The following is an 18,607-nucleotide window of genomic DNA, read 5'->3' on the forward strand; positions in this document are numbered from 1 at the left end:
TTTTCTCCCTTCATGAATATCCAGTTGATGAAGAAAAATTTGTTGAAAGGACAAGTTTAAAAGTCTGGCTGTTTTTCACTGCTAACAAAATTTGAGTTTACCTTGTATAAGATGCTTGAAACATATCATAAATGAAATCATAACAAAAATATAGAGTCAATACTAAAATAATTAACCTATTTGTGGAAAATGAAGCATGATATTGAGTAACATGGCAAAATCTCCTCACATTAAGTAAAAGGGTAACCCCATGTAACCACGGCCCAAGTTTACACTGTCAATTCCTGCATCAGCTACATTTTGCTTCACTTCCACCCCAACTCATTCTCTCTTCTTTAGACTCTTCGTTTATCTCTTTCAAACCCTCTGACTGCTTTGAAGTCCCGTAGAGACCCTTGCCTTGCTGGGGTCTATGTGTCTTTTACGGGGGTGGGGGCTGTGATAAGAGTTCTGCTTATGGTCTATTTCTAGATCATAATTAAAGACACCACTCTGTGAGTGGAAAACTACCTGGAACAAGAGGAAAAACCCATAGGTATTTCAAACTCAGTCTGTATGGAATTATGTTACAAAAGGTTTGTCCATACACAGGATAAATTTCAAGCATCTGCAAAGAAAAGTCATATATAACAAATATTAATGTTAATACTCAAAAGAGATCTTTTAGCATTTGAATCTATTTCCAGTTTGAGCAATAACTGAAAAATTGTCTTAGCAGTCCTAACTTTGGGAGAAGTTCTAAATGGTTTTGAAGAGGTTGCAATGGGCTAATCACTAATATAAACTCAAAATAAGGCTGGGAATAAAAAGGCAGTAACAGTGAAGAGGATGGGAAGAAGGGTGATTTCAAGTGATCAAATACCTCTGGTAACTGTTCTCGGCACTGCACCAACACAACCCAATTGTTGTCCTGTGGTGCCCCGCACTGACTTCCATAAACAGGCCAATGTCAGAATACTGTTTCCTCAACTTATTATCTGCAATGAGAGAGAGAATCAGACTATTTAACTGGGAGGTTGACTTCAGAAATCTTCTTTCCAAAGACCTTACCTTGCCTTAGCTAAATATTCAGGTTAGAACACTTAAACATGCCTTTCAGGGGTTATACTTTATTTCTTGATGGGTATTAACTAGAATTTTCATCATCAGAACCAAGTTTGTTCACCTCCAGTCTACAGCTAACACGATAGTCTAAGCATAACATCCCCTGCTTGGAAGCTCTCAGAATAGTCTTCAGCCCTTTGTCCAACACGGGCACGCCCATGAAAGGGAGTCACACCCCTTCTACGCTAGAATCTGAGTCTCCCTAACTCACCCCAAGTAAAGGCCATGTCTTCACAGTACTAAAACCCACGCTTCCTCCTCCCCGACTTATCTGTTCTGCCCTGCTCAGGCCTTCTGCGTGCTTTAGAATATGTAAGGCATGCTCCCTGCCTTGGTATTTCTACATGTCTCTCCTTTGCAATGCTCCTCTCCAGGAAATCTACTGCCTTAACTATCTTGAAATGCTTCCCCAAATTTCCTTTTCAGGGAAGTCTAGCCCAGTCAACCTATTACAAACCACAAACCTTTTCCCTTTAATATGCCAGATACTGTTTATCTGCTCCAAGGAGATAAACTTTCTTCTTCTCTGAAACTTTACAAAATGAGCACTGTACATCTATGACGCACAGGCCAGCGTTTTCTGTTACCACGATTTTCCTGATGACAACTCTAGTCACTGAGACATTCCCAGTATCTAGAACACTGCTGACAATTTAGCATAGCATTCAGCAAATATTTGACAGGTGCCAGTTCATCCCAAAGTTGAGTATAAATATTAAAGGAGCAAAGGGTTGTTACTGCTAGTGTTCCTCTTTCAAGTACTTTTGGACCCCTTAGTTGGGGCCCTTTGATTGCTTTTAAAGGGGCCTCCTCCTTCAAATGATAATTAGAACTGTCTCTGAGAAAAACAAAAAACATAACTAAATGATCAACTGCCCCAAATCAAACATCTACTTTTTATTAAGTTTCTTTCAAGCTCACCAGAAGCTGTCATGGAGCATGACAGGTAGAGTGCGGTGGGTAAATTCAGTAGTTTAATAATGTGTATGGCTTTACTATCTTGCTTAGCTATTATTAAAGTTTTATGTACAGAAGAGTAATGGTCACTTTTCAAGATTGGGGTATCCTAATCAAGGTCTAGAAATCAGAATCTGAACTTAGCATTACTTTTTTTTAGCTGGGTTTACTGGCAGGTGGATCTCTATGAGTCTGAGTCTACTTAGTGAGTTCCGGGACAACCAGAGCTTCATAGTGAGACCCAGTCTCAAAAAAAAATAATAATAATAAAATTTAAAACTAGAATATCCAAATTCCTAAAGAAAAGTGATGTAAAATGGTTTAACTGTAGCAGTCATATATATTATTTGTATATGAGTAATATATATACACACACGTACATATACGTATGTGTCTATATACATATACATACACATACATATGTAATATTCGTTTCTGGGTTTCAGAAGTTTCTTTAGTGTTAAATATGACTTTGAAAACTGGCCAACTTTCCAGATGAGATACAAATAGATTATAGCTAATTGCTTTAACACTACTACTACATTCACAAAATATTTTGAATTTGCATCATCTGAATTCACACTGGGAGAACTTAAGATGGGAAAAATGGCTTCTAATATCAGGATGAACTTACCTATTCCCCAGGAGCCTAAAGAGAGATTTAAGGACTACAACCTGTGTCTGCGAGGAGAGAAGGCGGCTTTGGGAAATGTGCCTGCTTTACTCAGGACACTAGGAAGCGATTGCTTTGCATTCTCCCGCCGAGGAGAAAGCCTGGCTCCAGCCACCCTCGATCCCCGGGGACCCCGCGAGGACCCCGCGCGGTGAGCACCACCCTCCGCCCCCGTCTGCGAGCGCCACGCAGCACCTCGGGCTTCGCGCCGCCGCGTGCCCTCGAGCGGCTCTGAGGCGGGAAGGCCGCAGGACGGTTGCTCCAGTGTGCAGAGGGCCTGAGGGCACTCGAGTCAGGGTTCTCCCTCCCATCCTCCCTGCCCTTCCGGCCCGATGGGGCCATGACCCTCCTCACCGCGCGCGGCTCCACACAGCGCCGGAACCCAGCCAGCCCAGCGGCAGCTTGCGAGCAAAGCACTCCTTCCTTTCCATTGGGCGCGATGCCCGTCAATCACGGGAGAGCGTGGGAGGGCCTGCGCACCCCGCGCGCCCTTAGCAACGGCCCGCCCCCAGCGCCTGCCAGGAAGGGGAGGGTGGCTGTTGGGCTGCGCGGGCTCAGGCTGGGGAGCGGGTTGGGGTCATGGTGAGTTTTGTGGGACCCGGGTGCTCTTCTCAGTTTTCTGACTTTCGTGCCAGGATCCTTGGATGCCCTTAGTGACTAGGCCAGGGGACAGAGATGGGTCTCCCTTTCCGTTTATCCTCCAACGCCAGCAGTCTATGAGGAATGGTCCACATAAAGATATACCGCCCCGGAGACGCAGGGGCCGGTGCCCAAACTGAGGAGCTTCAAGACAGGGATGCAAGGACGTGGGCCACCGACAAACAGCGGCCATCAAGTCAGCCGCAGACGGGAAGGGGCCACTGACTCAGTCCTGATGGTCAGGGGTCCACCAACTCAGGCCACTCACAGATAAGGAACCACTGACTTCTTCCTGAGAAAAGGCAGACTCAGATGGCTGCCCTAGGATCTAAGAAGACTACTCATCAAAATTCGCAGCTCTAGAACCAAGAATCCACAGCAAATAACTAATATAAAGCAGGCCGCTTAGATCCACAGCCACCTCCAGGACCTTCTCACTTCCACCTGCTGAGGGAAGGATCTATAGTGGTTCTGTGGCCCAGCTTGGTGACAGAAAGAAGCCAACAGAAAGACCTTTATCTTCCACGTATTAAGCCAAACATTCTCAACCAGATCTGTGGAGTAGTTGTTCACCAAAACCATGGTTTTTCACCTTTGGGCTTCTGTAGCGTAGGACCCTTGCTAGCGGAGAGTGCGGGGTGATAATTGTGTTCTCGTAAGCGTTCCTCCGGCAAACACTGGGATACGTACGTGACTATACATTCCTCAAGTTAATACTTTCCCGATAAACTGAGACTAACTGCTTTGTGAGACGACGCCACACAGTTCTATGCTATCTTCCTTAGCTGCTTTTCCCTTCAGAGGCTCTGGTTTTATGAGGAAAATCTAAATAAAAAAAAAAAAAATAATAACACCACACTTTCAATCAAGAGATTCATAACCCTACTCAGGGGGCTTAGGCAGGAGGATTGAGAGTTCCAAGCCAGTCTGGGCCCCATAGGAAAACCTTGTCTCAAAAGACAAAATATATATAGTAACCAAAAGCAACAAGGAGGGGGTGGGGAGCAAGTTCATTCTATAGAAGGAAATGGGATACTTGAATGTTCACATTCTAGTAATATAGTTTTCACCCACTTGTATACTTATTGCAGGCATCCAGCTATCGAACAACTTTAGACCAATGGAAGAAAAAAGCAGCAAAAGTAGAATTGAGTGATGACCAAAAAAAAGAAATAAAAGAGGCCTTTGACTTATTCGACGTGGATGGGTCTGGAACCATAGATGTGAAAGAACTGAAGGTTTTGGAATTATTTTTAGGACATTTGAAAAACCACATTAGTGTGTGTGTGTGTGTGTGCATGTGTGTGTGTCTCTGTGTGTGTGCACACACGCACGCGTGTATGTGGGTGTGCATGTGTCTGTGTGTGCGTGTGTGTGTCTGTGTGTGCGTGTCTGTGTGTGTGTGTGTGTTTGGTTTGTGGGGATGGAACCCAGCGCTCTACCACTAGGCTTGCCCATAACCTGTCTCTGTGGTACTCTTTACACCTTTAACGGTAGTCTTCTGAAAGGTATGTATGTTTACCTGCCCTGAGTCAACAATACAATGTCTTTTAACGCTTTAGTTGTGCCCTTGGTTGATGGGTAAGTCAAGACCCAGAATTATCAAGGTTGTGTACTCTGTCATAGTAGGATTGGCTCTATGCTCAGATTTTGTTAGAAAACAAAAAAGCTATTAATTAGTAACTTAAAAGCTCAAAATGAGATCACGGCATATTAAAATACATTCCCTTCCTGTTGCAGATTGCAATGCGGGCCTTAGGATTTGAGCCAAAGAAAGAGGAAATTAGACAAATGATAGTGGAAATCGACAAAGAAGGGACTGGCACGATTTGTTTTGAAGATTTTTTTGCCATTATGAGTGTGAAAATGGTATAGTCACTCTACTTTTCAAAGAAATGCTCTCAGAGCCTTGTGCATGTCCGGGTATGGAGCATAGAGATTTCATGGAGGGGTTGGAAATGGGTATTCACGGGTGGGTGGGATACGATAGCACCGCAAGAATGGATGTTTTCAGGGTGGTAAAGACCGTAGAATAGACTTCTCTCGGGAATTACTGACATAGGGCAAGATGGAAGGAGCCCAAACTTGAAGCCTTGTCCCTGGCAATCATTGAGTGCTCACTTTGGCCACTGCCCCTGAAAACACCCATGGATCTTGGCGCTTGCTGTCTGATGTGCTTCAATGGCAGGTGTGGGCACGTCGGAATAATTGTGGAAAGAACCATAGGCTGAGAACTCAGCCTCCTGGTACAAATATGTACATACAGCTCTAGAATTAGAGACCTACTAAGTCCAGCGTGATAGAACAAATAAATAAACAAATTAACCAATGACATTTCATTTCCTAAAGAATGAAAAGGATGAGAAAGAAGAAATACTGAAGGCTTTTAAATTATTTGATGACGATGCTACTGGCACCATATCACTGAATAACATCAAGAGGGTTGCCAAGGAACTAGGGGAAAACTTAACAGAAGAAGACTTGCAGGTAAATCTTGTTTATTTTGTAATTATGACATGTGTGTAATTTCACACTGTTTGTGTAGCTTAGTTGAACTTACACAGTCAAAACAAAAATTCCTGCTGCGTTTCCATCGTTATGCGTTTTTAATGGTTTCAGTCTACTGTGTCACGTTTTGTGTTACAGGAAATGCTCGATGAAGCGGACCGTGATGGTGATGGAGAGATTAATGAGGAAGAGTTTTTGAGGATGATGAAGAAGACCAGTCTTTATTAGCTCTGCTTTCTGGCTTCTAGGAAGTGTGCACAGCCTGCCTACTAAGCAATTCAGTAATGTAGTTCTTTAGCTCATTCTTCTATGTTTCTAGTTTATATGCTCATGTTAGTTCCTTGGTGTCTAATCCATGCAAGAAGTTATGTGTCCCCACCAATGAATACCATCAAGTCTGTAATAGCAAGAATAATTAAAAAAAAAACAAAACATGACTTATTTGAACCTTGACCCTCCCCCAATAGTATTTTCACATGTTATTTTTAAAGCTCTAGGTTCCAAAGACATTTAAATTTTTATTTTTCAGTTTAATAAACTTGACTTCCTGGTGTGGGAAGTCCTTCCGTATATGTGTTGCTTTTATTGGTTAATGAATAAAGCTGCTTTGGCCTATGGCAGGGCAGGATAGAGTAAGGCAGGAATTCCAAGTAGATAGAAGATGAAAAAAGGCAGAGTCAGGGAGACGCCATGTACCCACCGAAGGAGACAGAAGTCCCGGGACCTTGCCGGTAAACCACAAGCCTTGTGGTAATACACAAAATAACAGGAATGGTCTAATTTAAGATGTAAGAGTTAGTTAATAAGAAGCCTAAACTAAGCTGGGCGATGGTGGCGCACTCCTTTAATCCCAGCACTCAGGAGGCAGAGGCAGGCGGATCTCTGTGAGTTCGAGACCAGCCTGGTCTACAGAGTAGTTCCAGGATGGGCTCCAAAGCCACAGAGAAACCCTGTCTCGAAAAACCAAAAAAAAAAAAAAAAAAAAAAAAAAAAAGAAGCCTAAGCTATTGATCAAGTGGTGTTGTAATTAATATAGTTTCTGTGTAGTTATTTCGGGTCTGGGCAGCTGGGAACGAGCAAGCAGCCTTTGCCTACAGCTCCCACATCCTAGTGAAATTGTTTATAACAAACCCAAAAGCAATATTTTCCATTATTTCCTTTTGTGTGACTTTAAAAAAGAACTGACAAGTTTGTTTTGTTAATAATTTCTTCAAATTGTAAATTATTAATAAAACTACTGACATTCAGTGTTTCTAATTTTCTTCTAGTAATTACTGCTGTGTTTGGAAGGAGACTCTCTACCCCAGTTCAAGAAGCGTGGTACAGGGTTCTTTAAGAGATGAGGCCAGTAGAGTCCCTCCTTTATTAATGAGGTTAAGACAGCTTTAAAGAGTCTGCAAGCCTTATGGGATGACTCAGCAGGTCAGGCACGTGTCACCATGCCTGAAAACCTGAATTTGGTCTTACAAGGTGGAGGATGAGAACTGGCTCCCAGAAGTTGTCCTCTGATCGCCACATCCATGTTACAGTGTGTGAGCTCACATAACACATAAATATAATTTAAATTTATTACTATGTGTATGGGTGTTTTACCTGCTTATATGTCTGTGTACCACTTGAGGGTCTGGTGCCTACAGAGGCCAAAAGGGGGCTTTAGATTTACAGGTTTTGAGCTGCTATGCGGGTGCTGAGAAATGAACCCCAGCCTATGCTCTTAACTGCTGAGTCATCTGTCCAATGCCCGTAAATGTAATTTTAAAAAATTAAGTATACTTAAAGGAGGGGGGATTACACACTGTGTTCTGTCGTGGGTGCTCACAGAGAAGTCATCACAGATTAACAGCAGTCCTTTTGTCATGGACTACCAAGCATGTGACATTTTGCTGTGAACAAAACTGAAGGACACGCATAGTTAGGATCACGCAGGAACTATTTTGAATGCTGTTTAAGGTGAGTTCTGTAGACAGAAGTTTCTGTCCCACCAGCAGCTCCCAAATAAACACTGAGGCTTAGTTGCAAATGCTTGGCCAATAGCTCAGGCTTGTTTAGCTAACTCTTACATTTAAATTAACTCATTTCTTTTCTACCCTCTTGTCGTGTGACTTGTGGCTTGTTACCTCATTTTCTGCACATCTGGCTTCCTCTGTGTCTGTTGGTGTCTCCTCCGACTCTGCCTTGCTTCCTCCCAGCATGTTCTATATGCTGGCTCACCTGGGCCATTCACTTTTACTGGTGTCTGGTACCCTTGTTCTGAAAATACATAAACTTTTAAAGGTAACATACATATCTGCACTAATAGATGTATAGAATGTGCATTGTAGATTATTAAGCCAAAGATGATTTTTTTGTTATGTGTTTGAGCAGGTAAAATAAACATCTTGTGCCCTGTAGTTCTTTTAGGTTTATTTCTTTATTTGGAGTCAGGATTTCATGGGGTTCTTCCTCAATAAAACCTGATCATCTTAATTTTGAATAAATCCACAATCTTTTATTTTCTGTGGAAATAAAAGCATAACCCCTTCCCCAAAGTAACATATCTTTTGACTTAAATTTTGAAGTCAAAATATTTTTAAAATATGTCAGCTGGTTTAATCTAGTACCTTTTATTTTTTTTAATTTTATTTTGTTAAATTTATTTATTTAACATTTCCACCTCCTCCCATCCTCCCTTTTCCCTTCCACTCTCCCTACTCCCCCTCCCCCTTGCTCTCCGGTCCTAAGAGAAGTCAGGGTGCCCTGCCTTGTGGGAAGTCCAAGGCCCCCCCAGGTCTAGGAAGGTGTGCATCCAAACCGACTAGGCTCCCACAAAGCCAGTCCATGCAGTAGAATCAAAACCCAGTGTCATTATCATTGGCTTCTCAGTCCACCCTCATTGTCAGCCACATTCAGAGAGTCCGGTTTGATCACATGCTCGTTCAGACCCAGTTCAGCTGGCCTTGGTGAGCTCCCATTAGATCAGTCTCACCGTCTCCATGGGTGGACGCACCCCTCGCGGTCCTGACTTCCTTGCTCATGTTCTCCCTCCTTCTGCTCTTCATCTGGGCTTTGGGAGCTCAGTCCAGTGCTCCAATGTGGGTCTCTGTCTCTATCTCCATCCCTCGCCAGATGAAGGATCTATGGTGATATGCAAGATATTCATCACTGTGTCTATGGGAGAAGGCCAGTTCAGTCACCCTCTCCTCTGCTGCTCACAGACTTAGTTGGGGAAATCTCCTTGGACACCTGGGAACCCCTCTAGAGCCAAGACTCTAGTCAACTCTAAAATGGCTCCCTTTGGTTAAGATAACTTCTTCCCTGCTCCCATATCCACCCTTCCTCCATCTCACTTATCCCATTCCCCCAAGCTCTCACCAGTCCTCCCCTTCTCCCGTCTCTCTCCTCATCTCCCCTTCCCCCCAATCCACCCCCAAGCCCCTGCTCCCAACTTTTGCTCGGCAATCTTGTCAACTTCCAACATCCAGGAGGATAACTATATGTTTTATTTTTAAAATATGTCGGCTGGTTTAATCTAGTACCTTTTATAAACCAGTGTCCCTTAGCAGTAAAAAACATTTAAAGACAACACAATAGCACATAGAATCCAGACTCTGTGCATTTTCTTTTTTATGTGACTTGTTGTTTTCTATCACTTTACTTCCTTTTAAAGGATTTTACTAATATTTTAAAAATATATGTTTCTTTTTTTATAACTATCTATACCTTCTCTTTTCTCTCCCAAGTCCATGGGTTTTTTCCATCTGAATCTCTTTTTATTGTGTATCTGTAATCTTCTTCTGACAGAATGAGCCTTTAAACTGTTAATCTGCATGTAGGACCAAAGCCTCTGCTTTGGTGGCTGGCTCTGCCCCTCTTGGTTCCACAAGAACCTAGCTTCCTCGTGGAGCAATACCATGTTTAGTGCCCCAACTCTGGGAAGTTTTTGAGTCCATGCTGTCACTGAGCAGAGCATAGCCTGGTGCTCATAAATCCCATTTAGTAGCAGGGCCTCTTAAAAGAGCAGTGCTGTTTATTGCCAGTAGCACTGAGACAGGAAGCTGTCTCTTAAAGGAACCATGTCTCTGCTTACCACTAGCAAATAGAACCTACCTAAGAAAAGTCAGTTACCAAGAAGCCATGCTTGACTCCATTTTTGCGTGTTTAGAATCCTTATTTAAACTTTAGCAGAACTTATGCGGAAATTCCAGACCCACATTGGAATGTCATTTGTATGCAGAAGTTTCTGCCCCACCATTAGCTCCCAAATAAACACACTGAGATTTATATTAATTACAAATACTTAGCCAATAGCTCAGGCTTGTTACTAGCTAACTCTTACACTTAAATTAACCCATATTTCTTATGTACCCTTTGTTATGTGGCTTATGGCTTGTTGCCTCATTTCTACATATCCTGCTTTCTCTGTATCTGCTGGTGTCTCCTCTGACTTCACCCTTCTTCCTCCCAGAATTCTGAATTTGGCTTTCCTGCCTAACCTTATTCTGTTCAGCTATTGGCCAGTCAGTTTCTTTATTAAACAGTCAGAGTAATATACATTCACAGTGTACAGAAGGATTATTCCACAGTAGAGTTCTATCTAAATTTTTTTACTGGACTCAACTACCAGACAATTTAAATCAGATCCAGTCTGGTATATAACATATTTTTTTTTCTCATTATGAAGCCTAGTTTAGCCTTGGACTCATGATCTCCTCCTGCCTCATTCTTGTAGGCATTTGGATTATAAATTTATGTACCACACCACAGTTGATGTTTAAGAGATTAAAATGATTTTCCTTTGAGTGCCCATGGTTGAGCATTGAGCTTTATTCTACTTCCAGCCATTTTAATGAAGGCTTGTAAACTGACCATATACTATGGATTAGTTCAGTATGTTCTGATCCAAAGAGAAATGTAAATGTTTTAGAAAAATAATTTGTCTGGTAACAATGTACTGAAATTGGGGGGTGACAGCTTTCAAAAAAAACCTGTTAGGAGAGTGTTTATCCCTCCAGGGGCGGTGGGACCTGGGGTTGTGGAGCCTAAAAATAAGGTGGACTAAAGTCCCATGCAATAGCCAACTTTATTCAGAGCATCAGAGAATTTTCTCTAAGGGTTAAGAAGAGTCACCTGAGTAGAGTGTACAGTCAGTCACAAGGGCAAGCTGGCAATGACGGGAAGCCATATGTGGCAAAAACATGTTCCACAGAGGCAGCAAATAAGCAAATACCAATAGCCAATTGTAAAGAAAAATCTGAAGTAAACTCACTCCTATGCACTACACCTGGGAGGATCATGAGAACCCATTCCAAGAACAGCTCCATGTTTTGAAGAAACTGAGTTTGCAAGACTTGTTTTCTTAGAGTTTTTTTTCATAAGCTCCCAGAATTCTTGCAAGATTCCATTCTCGGACTGTGTTCCCACAAACCAGGAAGGCAGGACTAAGTCACCTTTGCTTAGAAAATAAGTTTCTGTTCAAACCTCCCCTCACATGGTCTTGTTTTAGCTTACTCTGAGGAAATGTTCCTGTCGAGCCACAGCTGGGTGCTTATAGCTTAGCCAAAGTTCCACCTCCTTCCACCCTCTGGGGAACTGGAGTCAGCGAGTCTGAATGACTAGAACTCGTACCCCAGGCTCCTAACTCTGCTCCACTCACCAGGCCCTGAAATTGGAGTTTTTTCTCTAACAAACAATACTGATAGTTTATACTTCCAAGGGAAGAAAAAGTCAGAATTTTTGTTATTTGGACCAAGAAAGGAAAGGACACTTTAGAAAAGGACCATAGTGGGGAAAGTGAAGCTAAACAGAAAATCATTTTAAAAATAGTATTCGTAAATTCAGTGGTAGGGAGGTGAATGTGGCCAGTAATAGTCAAGACAAATACTTGGAATATCGGTGATGCATTCTCTTCAGAACATGAGCTACTTAATATCTTGTGTCAAAACATTCTCCCTCAATTTTACCTGGTTTTCTTGGGATAGTTCACTTTGGCTTGATTTATTTTTAAAACAAGTTTAGTATTTGTCCAATGAGTAAAACCATGGAGCGTGATACTAACAGCATTAGGTGAGCACAAGTTTCAACACTGGAATTAGTGGCCTTGTTGAGCGTGCTGGGGGACCAAACTCTCCCACTAGAGGGCATTAAGGTCGTGTCTCTGTTTGCCCAGTGAGGGTGTGGCCTGATTCATGCTCATCAGGATAGTTTTACATAAAGTAGTGATGCTTTTAGAGACAGACCAATGCGAAAACTGTAACGCATCCAGTAAGCTGCACTATTCTTTAACCCACTTCCCTGATAACTGACCATTTATGCAAATGCTGTCAACTGTTTCACCTACAATTCTATCCTATTCTATAATTATAGTCGCTGGATATTCAGGGAAAAATATTTGACAATTGGAGGCAGAATTTCCCTCCTAACACACTTGCAAAGATGCCTGCTGTTTCCTCTGAGTGTAAGTAGGAGGAACTAAATTACTTGATATAAAAATAGCTTTAAAGGAGTTTCATTAGACAGTTGACAAGAACATGATTTGAGAAGGTAGGGGGATGTGTGAGCTTTATGTGCCACACTTCTGTGTTATTTGAATTTTTATGAACAAAAATTTTTAAAACTGTAAGGTAAAAAGAAAAACTCAATTACATGTACAAATGAGGCTAAAGCAATACTTACTAAAGTGAATGTTTAACATCTATATGCATATAATCTGCTAGAGATGGAGAAGTAGAACACCAGTGTGTCAGTAGACATTCATCAGCAGCCCAAAAGAAGCATGTGTTACACTGATCTTCAGGGGGACTTTTCTCTTTTTCTGTATGGCACTGGGAAAGAATAGGAACTATTTTTCATTCTAATCTTGAAATGAGGAAAATGAGAAGTATTTTGAATAAATAAGCTATTTATTTAATATAAAATTAAAAATATACATATTTGATTTGGTGTTATTCTAAAAATACCAGTTTATTTGACAATTAAACATGTTTTCCACATGTCATAAATGAGTTAGAGCTTGTCATGGTGGTACATACCTTTAAATCCAGCTCTCAGGAGGTCGAGGCAGATGGAGCTCTGTGAGTTCAAGGCCAGCCTGGTCTACAAAGCAAGTTCTAGGATAGCCAAGGCTATTACACATAGAAACCCTGTTTTGAAGAAAGAGTTAGTAAAAGGATATGTAACTCAATTTGAAGAAGTCTAACATATACAAAAGAAATAAGAATATAGAAATAAGAAACATTCATAGTCAAAATATATTATGTCCATCATAGGGTTCTTTATATTAATTTTAAGCTGATGGAAATATATGTATATGTGTGTATATGTAATATGTATGTATATATATATGTGTGTGTGTGTGTATTTTTGAGACAGAGTTTCTCCTTGTAACATCCTTAGCTGCTTTGCAACTAGCTCTGTAGACCAGGCTGGCCTCAAACTCACAGAGATCTGCCTGCCTCTGCCTCCTGTGTGCTGGCATAGAAGGCATGTGCTACCACTGCCTGGCCAGTATATTACTTTTTAATAAAAACCTGTAAGTACTTTTTTAACTTTTCTTAGACATGTAACATGAACATATTAAATGCCAAGCCATATAAAAATGACAAAGTAAAAATCTACAGATGAAAATAGCTACTGCATAACAGCATCCACAGACATCCAGCAGGGGCATTTAATGTGATACAAGAAGGAATATTGCCTGACTGCTCTCACTGCTAACCCGAGTGACGAGCCTCCTTCCCTAAGCACTGGAGTTAAACCATCCCGGCCAGAAGGGGATTATCATGGCAGCATCTGGGTGGAGAACACAGGGAATCCTGGGACAAGAGTGTGCCTTGAGCGTTGCCATGATGGGATTTAAAATGGAGTCTGAATAAAGAGTCAGATAAACAGGAAAACAAACTTTGCTTTTTCCCATAAATAAAGGTTCTGGTAAGGGAACTTTGAGACGTACTAGAAAATCAGTCAAGCGTAACCATGGAAAAAGATAATGATCTAACGAGCAAGAGCCCATTTTTTTTTTTTTTGGATGTTTAAATAAAACAAACTTTACATTTTATTAAACCAGCAGATATAACCACTTAGATATAATTTTATTAGCAAAAAATGATGATATTGATAATAAAAAATGAAAGGAAAAAGGAGAATGCACCTCAAACCAGAATACTATAACATGTTTTGTGGAAGCTGCATTTTATTTGAAAATCCACCCATTTGCTAACATACATTTTAATATTGTAAACAAAAATAGAATCTGCAGAGACAATGCAACAAGTATGCTTAACTCATGTACAGAATTGCTTTCCTACAATGAACTTTCCTTCTTAAGGCCCCTCTCCGCCCAAGCGTTAGGATGTATTTACAGAAAGCACCAATCAACAGTGCATTTTAATTCTTCATTAACTAAACTTTTGGCTAGACATTGAATTTAAAGATACTATCTCCCCTTATTTAAAAGGTACATGATCATAACATGGCACAAGCCAAATAAAAAGTTCAAGGATTTTTGTCCCCTCCCTTTCCCCATAACAGCGAGAGCCCATTTTTAAATCTACATTAGCTAAGCTTGTCGTAGGTGTGACAGACAATAATGTCTAACATCATCTTCTCAATAAACTTGTAGTATGAGCTTAAACACAAGCTACGTATTTAGATGTAATCTCTTGGCACAATTAGTCATTCTTTGAGGTCTCCTTCACTTCATGAAATTGAGTTGAAGAATCCCACCAGGTATCTTACATGGCTGATTCTAATTGCCAACAAAATTCTATTGTGTCTACTGTGTCAAACATGATAGGCAAGCATTTTACTGGTAAGCATATGTTTAAAGTCCTTGTGCTTTTTTTTGCCTATACAAGTATATATCTAGATATTATAGACTATTGTTTTATTCATGTCAAATTTCACACAACTTCATTTCTCAGAATCCTTTCCATTTTACTTTTTCTGGATTTTATAGTTTCTTTATAGGGGTATGTGCTGTATACTTCCTTTAAAGTGCTGTTCAGAATTCTGTTATATGAACCACATGGCCCACTTCACACTATCTGATCCCCTTTCTCTGATTTACAGAGGTTAATATGACTTCTCCTCGTGACAATGGGGAGGTTTTATTTGTCATCTGAGGTGCTTGAAGGTGAATCAAGACAAGAAGGTTTCTCATGTTTCACTCAGGCAGACAGTCTATGAATCAAAGGGACTTTTTTTTTCTTAGATGAGTTGAACAATCTATTTTCATTCCCATGTGTCACCATTTTCCTGGAAACTCTTACTTGCTAGGTGACACTTTACTTAGGGAGGCTCTCTGCCAGCTCGGTGTGACTCCGTGCAGGATCTCCCACAACCAGGCTAGAACGCTGAAAGTGTTGCTCCTGTGTCCATGGCAACTATCTGAGGGGCCAAATACAGGATCATTGATTGATGTAGGACCAGGCAGGGAAGGAAGCGAGTGGTTGAGGAAAACCCCTTTTAGTCAGAGACGCTTTTTGAGGGGGTCAAGCCCTCTGAAAATTTAATGGAAAAGTACCCAATAGTACCTTTATGTGAAAAAAGGCAGTGAGCGTTCGTGAGGGAATTTCACACCGTGTGTCACAGTGGATCCATTTCCTCTCGCCTCCCCTCTTCCTGCCTCTGTTCGTTCATACCTGGCAGCCCACTGGCCTTTTCTTTACAGTCACTGTGACATTTTTCTGGGTCGACAGGAATGGCTTCAACATCAGCCAACTAAAAGACAAGGCTGTTTGGGGGTGATCTACACATATGTATGATCTTAGCGAGGGACCGACAAATGCTGCCAAGTTGCACTATGCCCCTTCCTGGGAGCAATTGGGATAAAACCTCAGAGCTGGCACCAGTAGCTGAGCCTCTTTCCAGGTCTTTCTAACCTGAAGCTCTGTGATTCAATCGCTGGCACTGATTGACAGAAGTTCAAAGCGCGTCTGTTGTACTCAAACACAAACACAATTGTACCATGTTAAAGGATCAAACGGTGCTCTTCTGGATAGACCTCTATCATGCTTGACGTGAAGTATCTATGCCACCACAATGCCCTCCTCTGGGGGAGAAAGGTGTTGTTCCAAACTGTCAGGCAAATGCGTGCAGTGCTGGCAAAAGAGATTCCGATTTAGGCTGTTACACCTTCAGAGGAAAATTAGCAAACAGGACCATTTTTAGAAATCAAGGTGTTTGGCTGTTGGTGGCACCTTGGTCTCTACTCCAAGCTGACACCATAAAAATATCTCAGAGCTTTGAAAGAAACTAGACATATTGGAGATGGTATTTTTATTGCAACCATGATTAAGACATTCATTTTGAAGTCTCCAAGAAGCCAGTTAAAATCTGGGCCCTTCATATTTCCTTTAACAAAGGGAAGGTCAGAGAGATAAAGAGAATTAAGGCAGTTTCCCACCAGAGCAAGGTTACTTATTATTACAGCATAGTTGATTTTTTATTATTAACATCATTTTTCATTGATTCCTCGGGGATTTCACAGCATGCACCTCAGTCCCACTCATCTCCCTGTCCCCTTCCCCGTAGTGTCACCACACCCCCAAAAATGAAAACTGAAAAAGAAACAATAAAAATGAGATAAAAATAAACACAGCTTTCTTTGTAAATGTTCATCATGTAGTGTGTTGTTGGTCAGGTCCAAGGCCTCTGGTCTCTGGCATGGCACTACTGGGCACTCAGCCAAACTCCTCCCAGATATTCTGCGGTTGCCCCAGTCACGGAGATCCTGAGGCTATGACTCTGTAGGCCCAGTCCCTTCGTGCCCTCCAGCCGGTCATAGACAGCGTGGATGTTGGGGAGTGCCAGCGTCAAGTCCTGGATGTGTGTCTGGGTGGTAGCTGGGTTGTTCTGACCCAGCCGCTGGGCTCACTCCCTTCAGGTGGGGGTAGAAACAGCTCTCCCACTTTCTCACACTTGTGAGGGGTAGGGCCAGCTTTCCCAAGTGCAGGCGGTGTGGCTCTCCTAGTAGGGACAGGGACAGCTTTCCTATGGGTCTTCTGGTCGTTATCCCAGGGCCCTTGAGGGGAGGGGCCAGTTCTCCCTGGGCTCAACACATGACTTGCAAGGGCCCCTGTGGTAACACAGACAATAGACATCCACACAGATCCAAGCTTCAGTGGGACCACGGACCCAGACATGGCCATCAACAACAGCTTGGGCCTGGTTGTCACCATGACCCCAGATGGCAATGTGGGTCTCTCAGATCAGAATGGGGCCAGCAGAAGCCTGGTCCTTGGACTTCAACATGGCCCCAAGAGGCAGCACAAACCCCAGGCAGTCACACGGTCTTCGATGGTAATGGCCTTCAACACAGACCCTAGCTATGGTAGGACCACAGACTCATACATAGTCCCTGGCCACAGCTTTGGCCCCGATGTCAACATGACCTCAGATAGCAGCAAAGGCCACCACCATCTGTATGGCCCTAGTGGGAGCAGGACCCTGGGCACCAATGTGACCTTAGAAGTTGCCCTAGATTCTCAGCATCTGCACTGCTGTTGGTTCTAATCAGAGCCTTGGACATAGACACAGATCCTAGCCACAGTAGGGTCATGAACCCAGACATGGCCCTCAGCAGCAGCTCAGGCCTGGACAACATCATGGCTGTGGGTGGAAGCGCAGGCCACTCAGGTCAGCATGGCTTCAGCAGCAGCATGCCCCTCAGATCCCGACATAACCACAACAGCCTAGAAATCGGGCATCAAGACAGACACCCCCCCCACACACACACACACACAAACATTAGGATCACAGGCTCAGACATGGTCATCAGCAGCGTTCCGGGCCTGGAGGTCACCATGGCCACAGGCAGCTCTGCAGGTCACTCAGATCAGCATCAGCCCAGCAACAAGGTGGCCCTCAGACAACAACATGGCCCCAGGTGGCAGCTCAGACCTCTGGGATCTGCACAGTACCAGGAGTCATGGATATCAACACAGACCTTGCCTGTGGTGGGGCCACAGACCCAGACATAGCCCTTGGCAGCAGACCAGGATCGGAAGGACTGGGTGTCACCGTGGCACCAGATGGCAAGCAGGCCTCGCACACCAGCCTGTTGCTCACCACCTTTGTCTCTTCCAATCTGTCTCTCTCTACAGGAAACGCGCCATTCTTCCCCGCTTCCTTTTCTGTCTCTCTCTGTGTCTCTGTCTCTGTCTCTCTCTCGTACCCACCATATATTGGCTCACCATAATGGCCCGCTGCCTTTGGCACCAGGTGGCCCCATGGTTTCTTCTTCCCCTGGGCAAACAGCTCCAGGTGGGCGTGTTTGACTCCATCTCATTCTGCTTGGTCCTAATGGCTCCAAGCACCAAGCAAGCTTGTAGATTCTCTCCTCAGAGTTGATTTTTAATATACGCTTTAACCTCTCTGTTACTACTTAGAGCGAACATTTCTTAACTTCATTTCAGTTTATAATAATTTTCTAGAAACACTGAATAAATTGCCTTTGTAAGTCCCAAAGGGAAGTTCCTACATAAATGGGCCAAAATTGTGCTTGTAAGTAGACAAAATTCTTTCCCAAAGTTATTTTCTGTGGAGCAGTTTTAAGTTGGTAGAGGCATTTTTCTTAACTGCTCAGTCACTGTGATGACAGAAACAAACTGTCCCCACAGGCTCCTGTGTTGAGCACTTGGTCCTCAGTTGGTGGTTCTGTCTTGGAAGTTGTGCTTCTGGAAGTGGGGCCTACCTGGCGGAAGTGGGTTGCTGGGGAACCCACCCAGCTGCCCCTGCTCCTGGTCCCTC

At 42.7% G+C, this 18,607-nt stretch overlaps 2 protein-coding genes across 5 annotated transcripts in view; one reads left to right on the forward strand and one right to left on the reverse strand.

Moving 5' to 3' along the window:
- Window positions 1–3,126, reverse strand: part of Bbs12 (Bardet-Biedl syndrome 12) — a 90,044-nt gene extending 86,918 nt beyond the window's left edge. For 2 of the 4 annotated variants that reach the window (XR_009056293.1, XM_057757279.1), the window contains exons 1-2: window positions 3,089–3,126; window positions 863–977 (exon numbers count right to left, since the gene is read on the reverse strand). The gene's annotated coding sequence lies outside the window, so the exon portion shown is untranslated. Of the gene's footprint in view, window positions 1–862; window positions 978–2,695; window positions 3,052–3,088 lie in introns of those variants that run through there. The other 2 variants (XM_057757281.1, XM_057757280.1) reach the window with 2 other exon arrangements.
- A 171-nt stretch (window positions 3,127–3,297) lies between these two features.
- LOC130866016 (centrin-4) lies at window positions 3,298–6,377 on the forward strand. Its single transcript, XM_057757240.1, has 5 exons — window positions 3,298–3,316; window positions 4,465–4,611; window positions 5,114–5,242; window positions 5,723–5,860; window positions 6,020–6,377. The coding sequence occupies exons 1-5, from the start codon at window positions 3,314–3,316 to the stop codon at window positions 6,107–6,109; spliced, it is 507 nt and encodes a 168-aa protein (XP_057613223.1). The 5' UTR covers window positions 3,298–3,313; the 3' UTR covers window positions 6,110–6,377.
- Window positions 6,378–18,607: the final 12,230 nt, after the last annotated feature.

This window comes from Chionomys nivalis, chromosome 24 (genome assembly GCF_950005125.1).
Source record: "Chionomys nivalis chromosome 24, mChiNiv1.1, whole genome shotgun sequence".
Lineage (NCBI taxonomy): Eukaryota > Metazoa > Chordata > Mammalia > Rodentia > Cricetidae > Chionomys > Chionomys nivalis.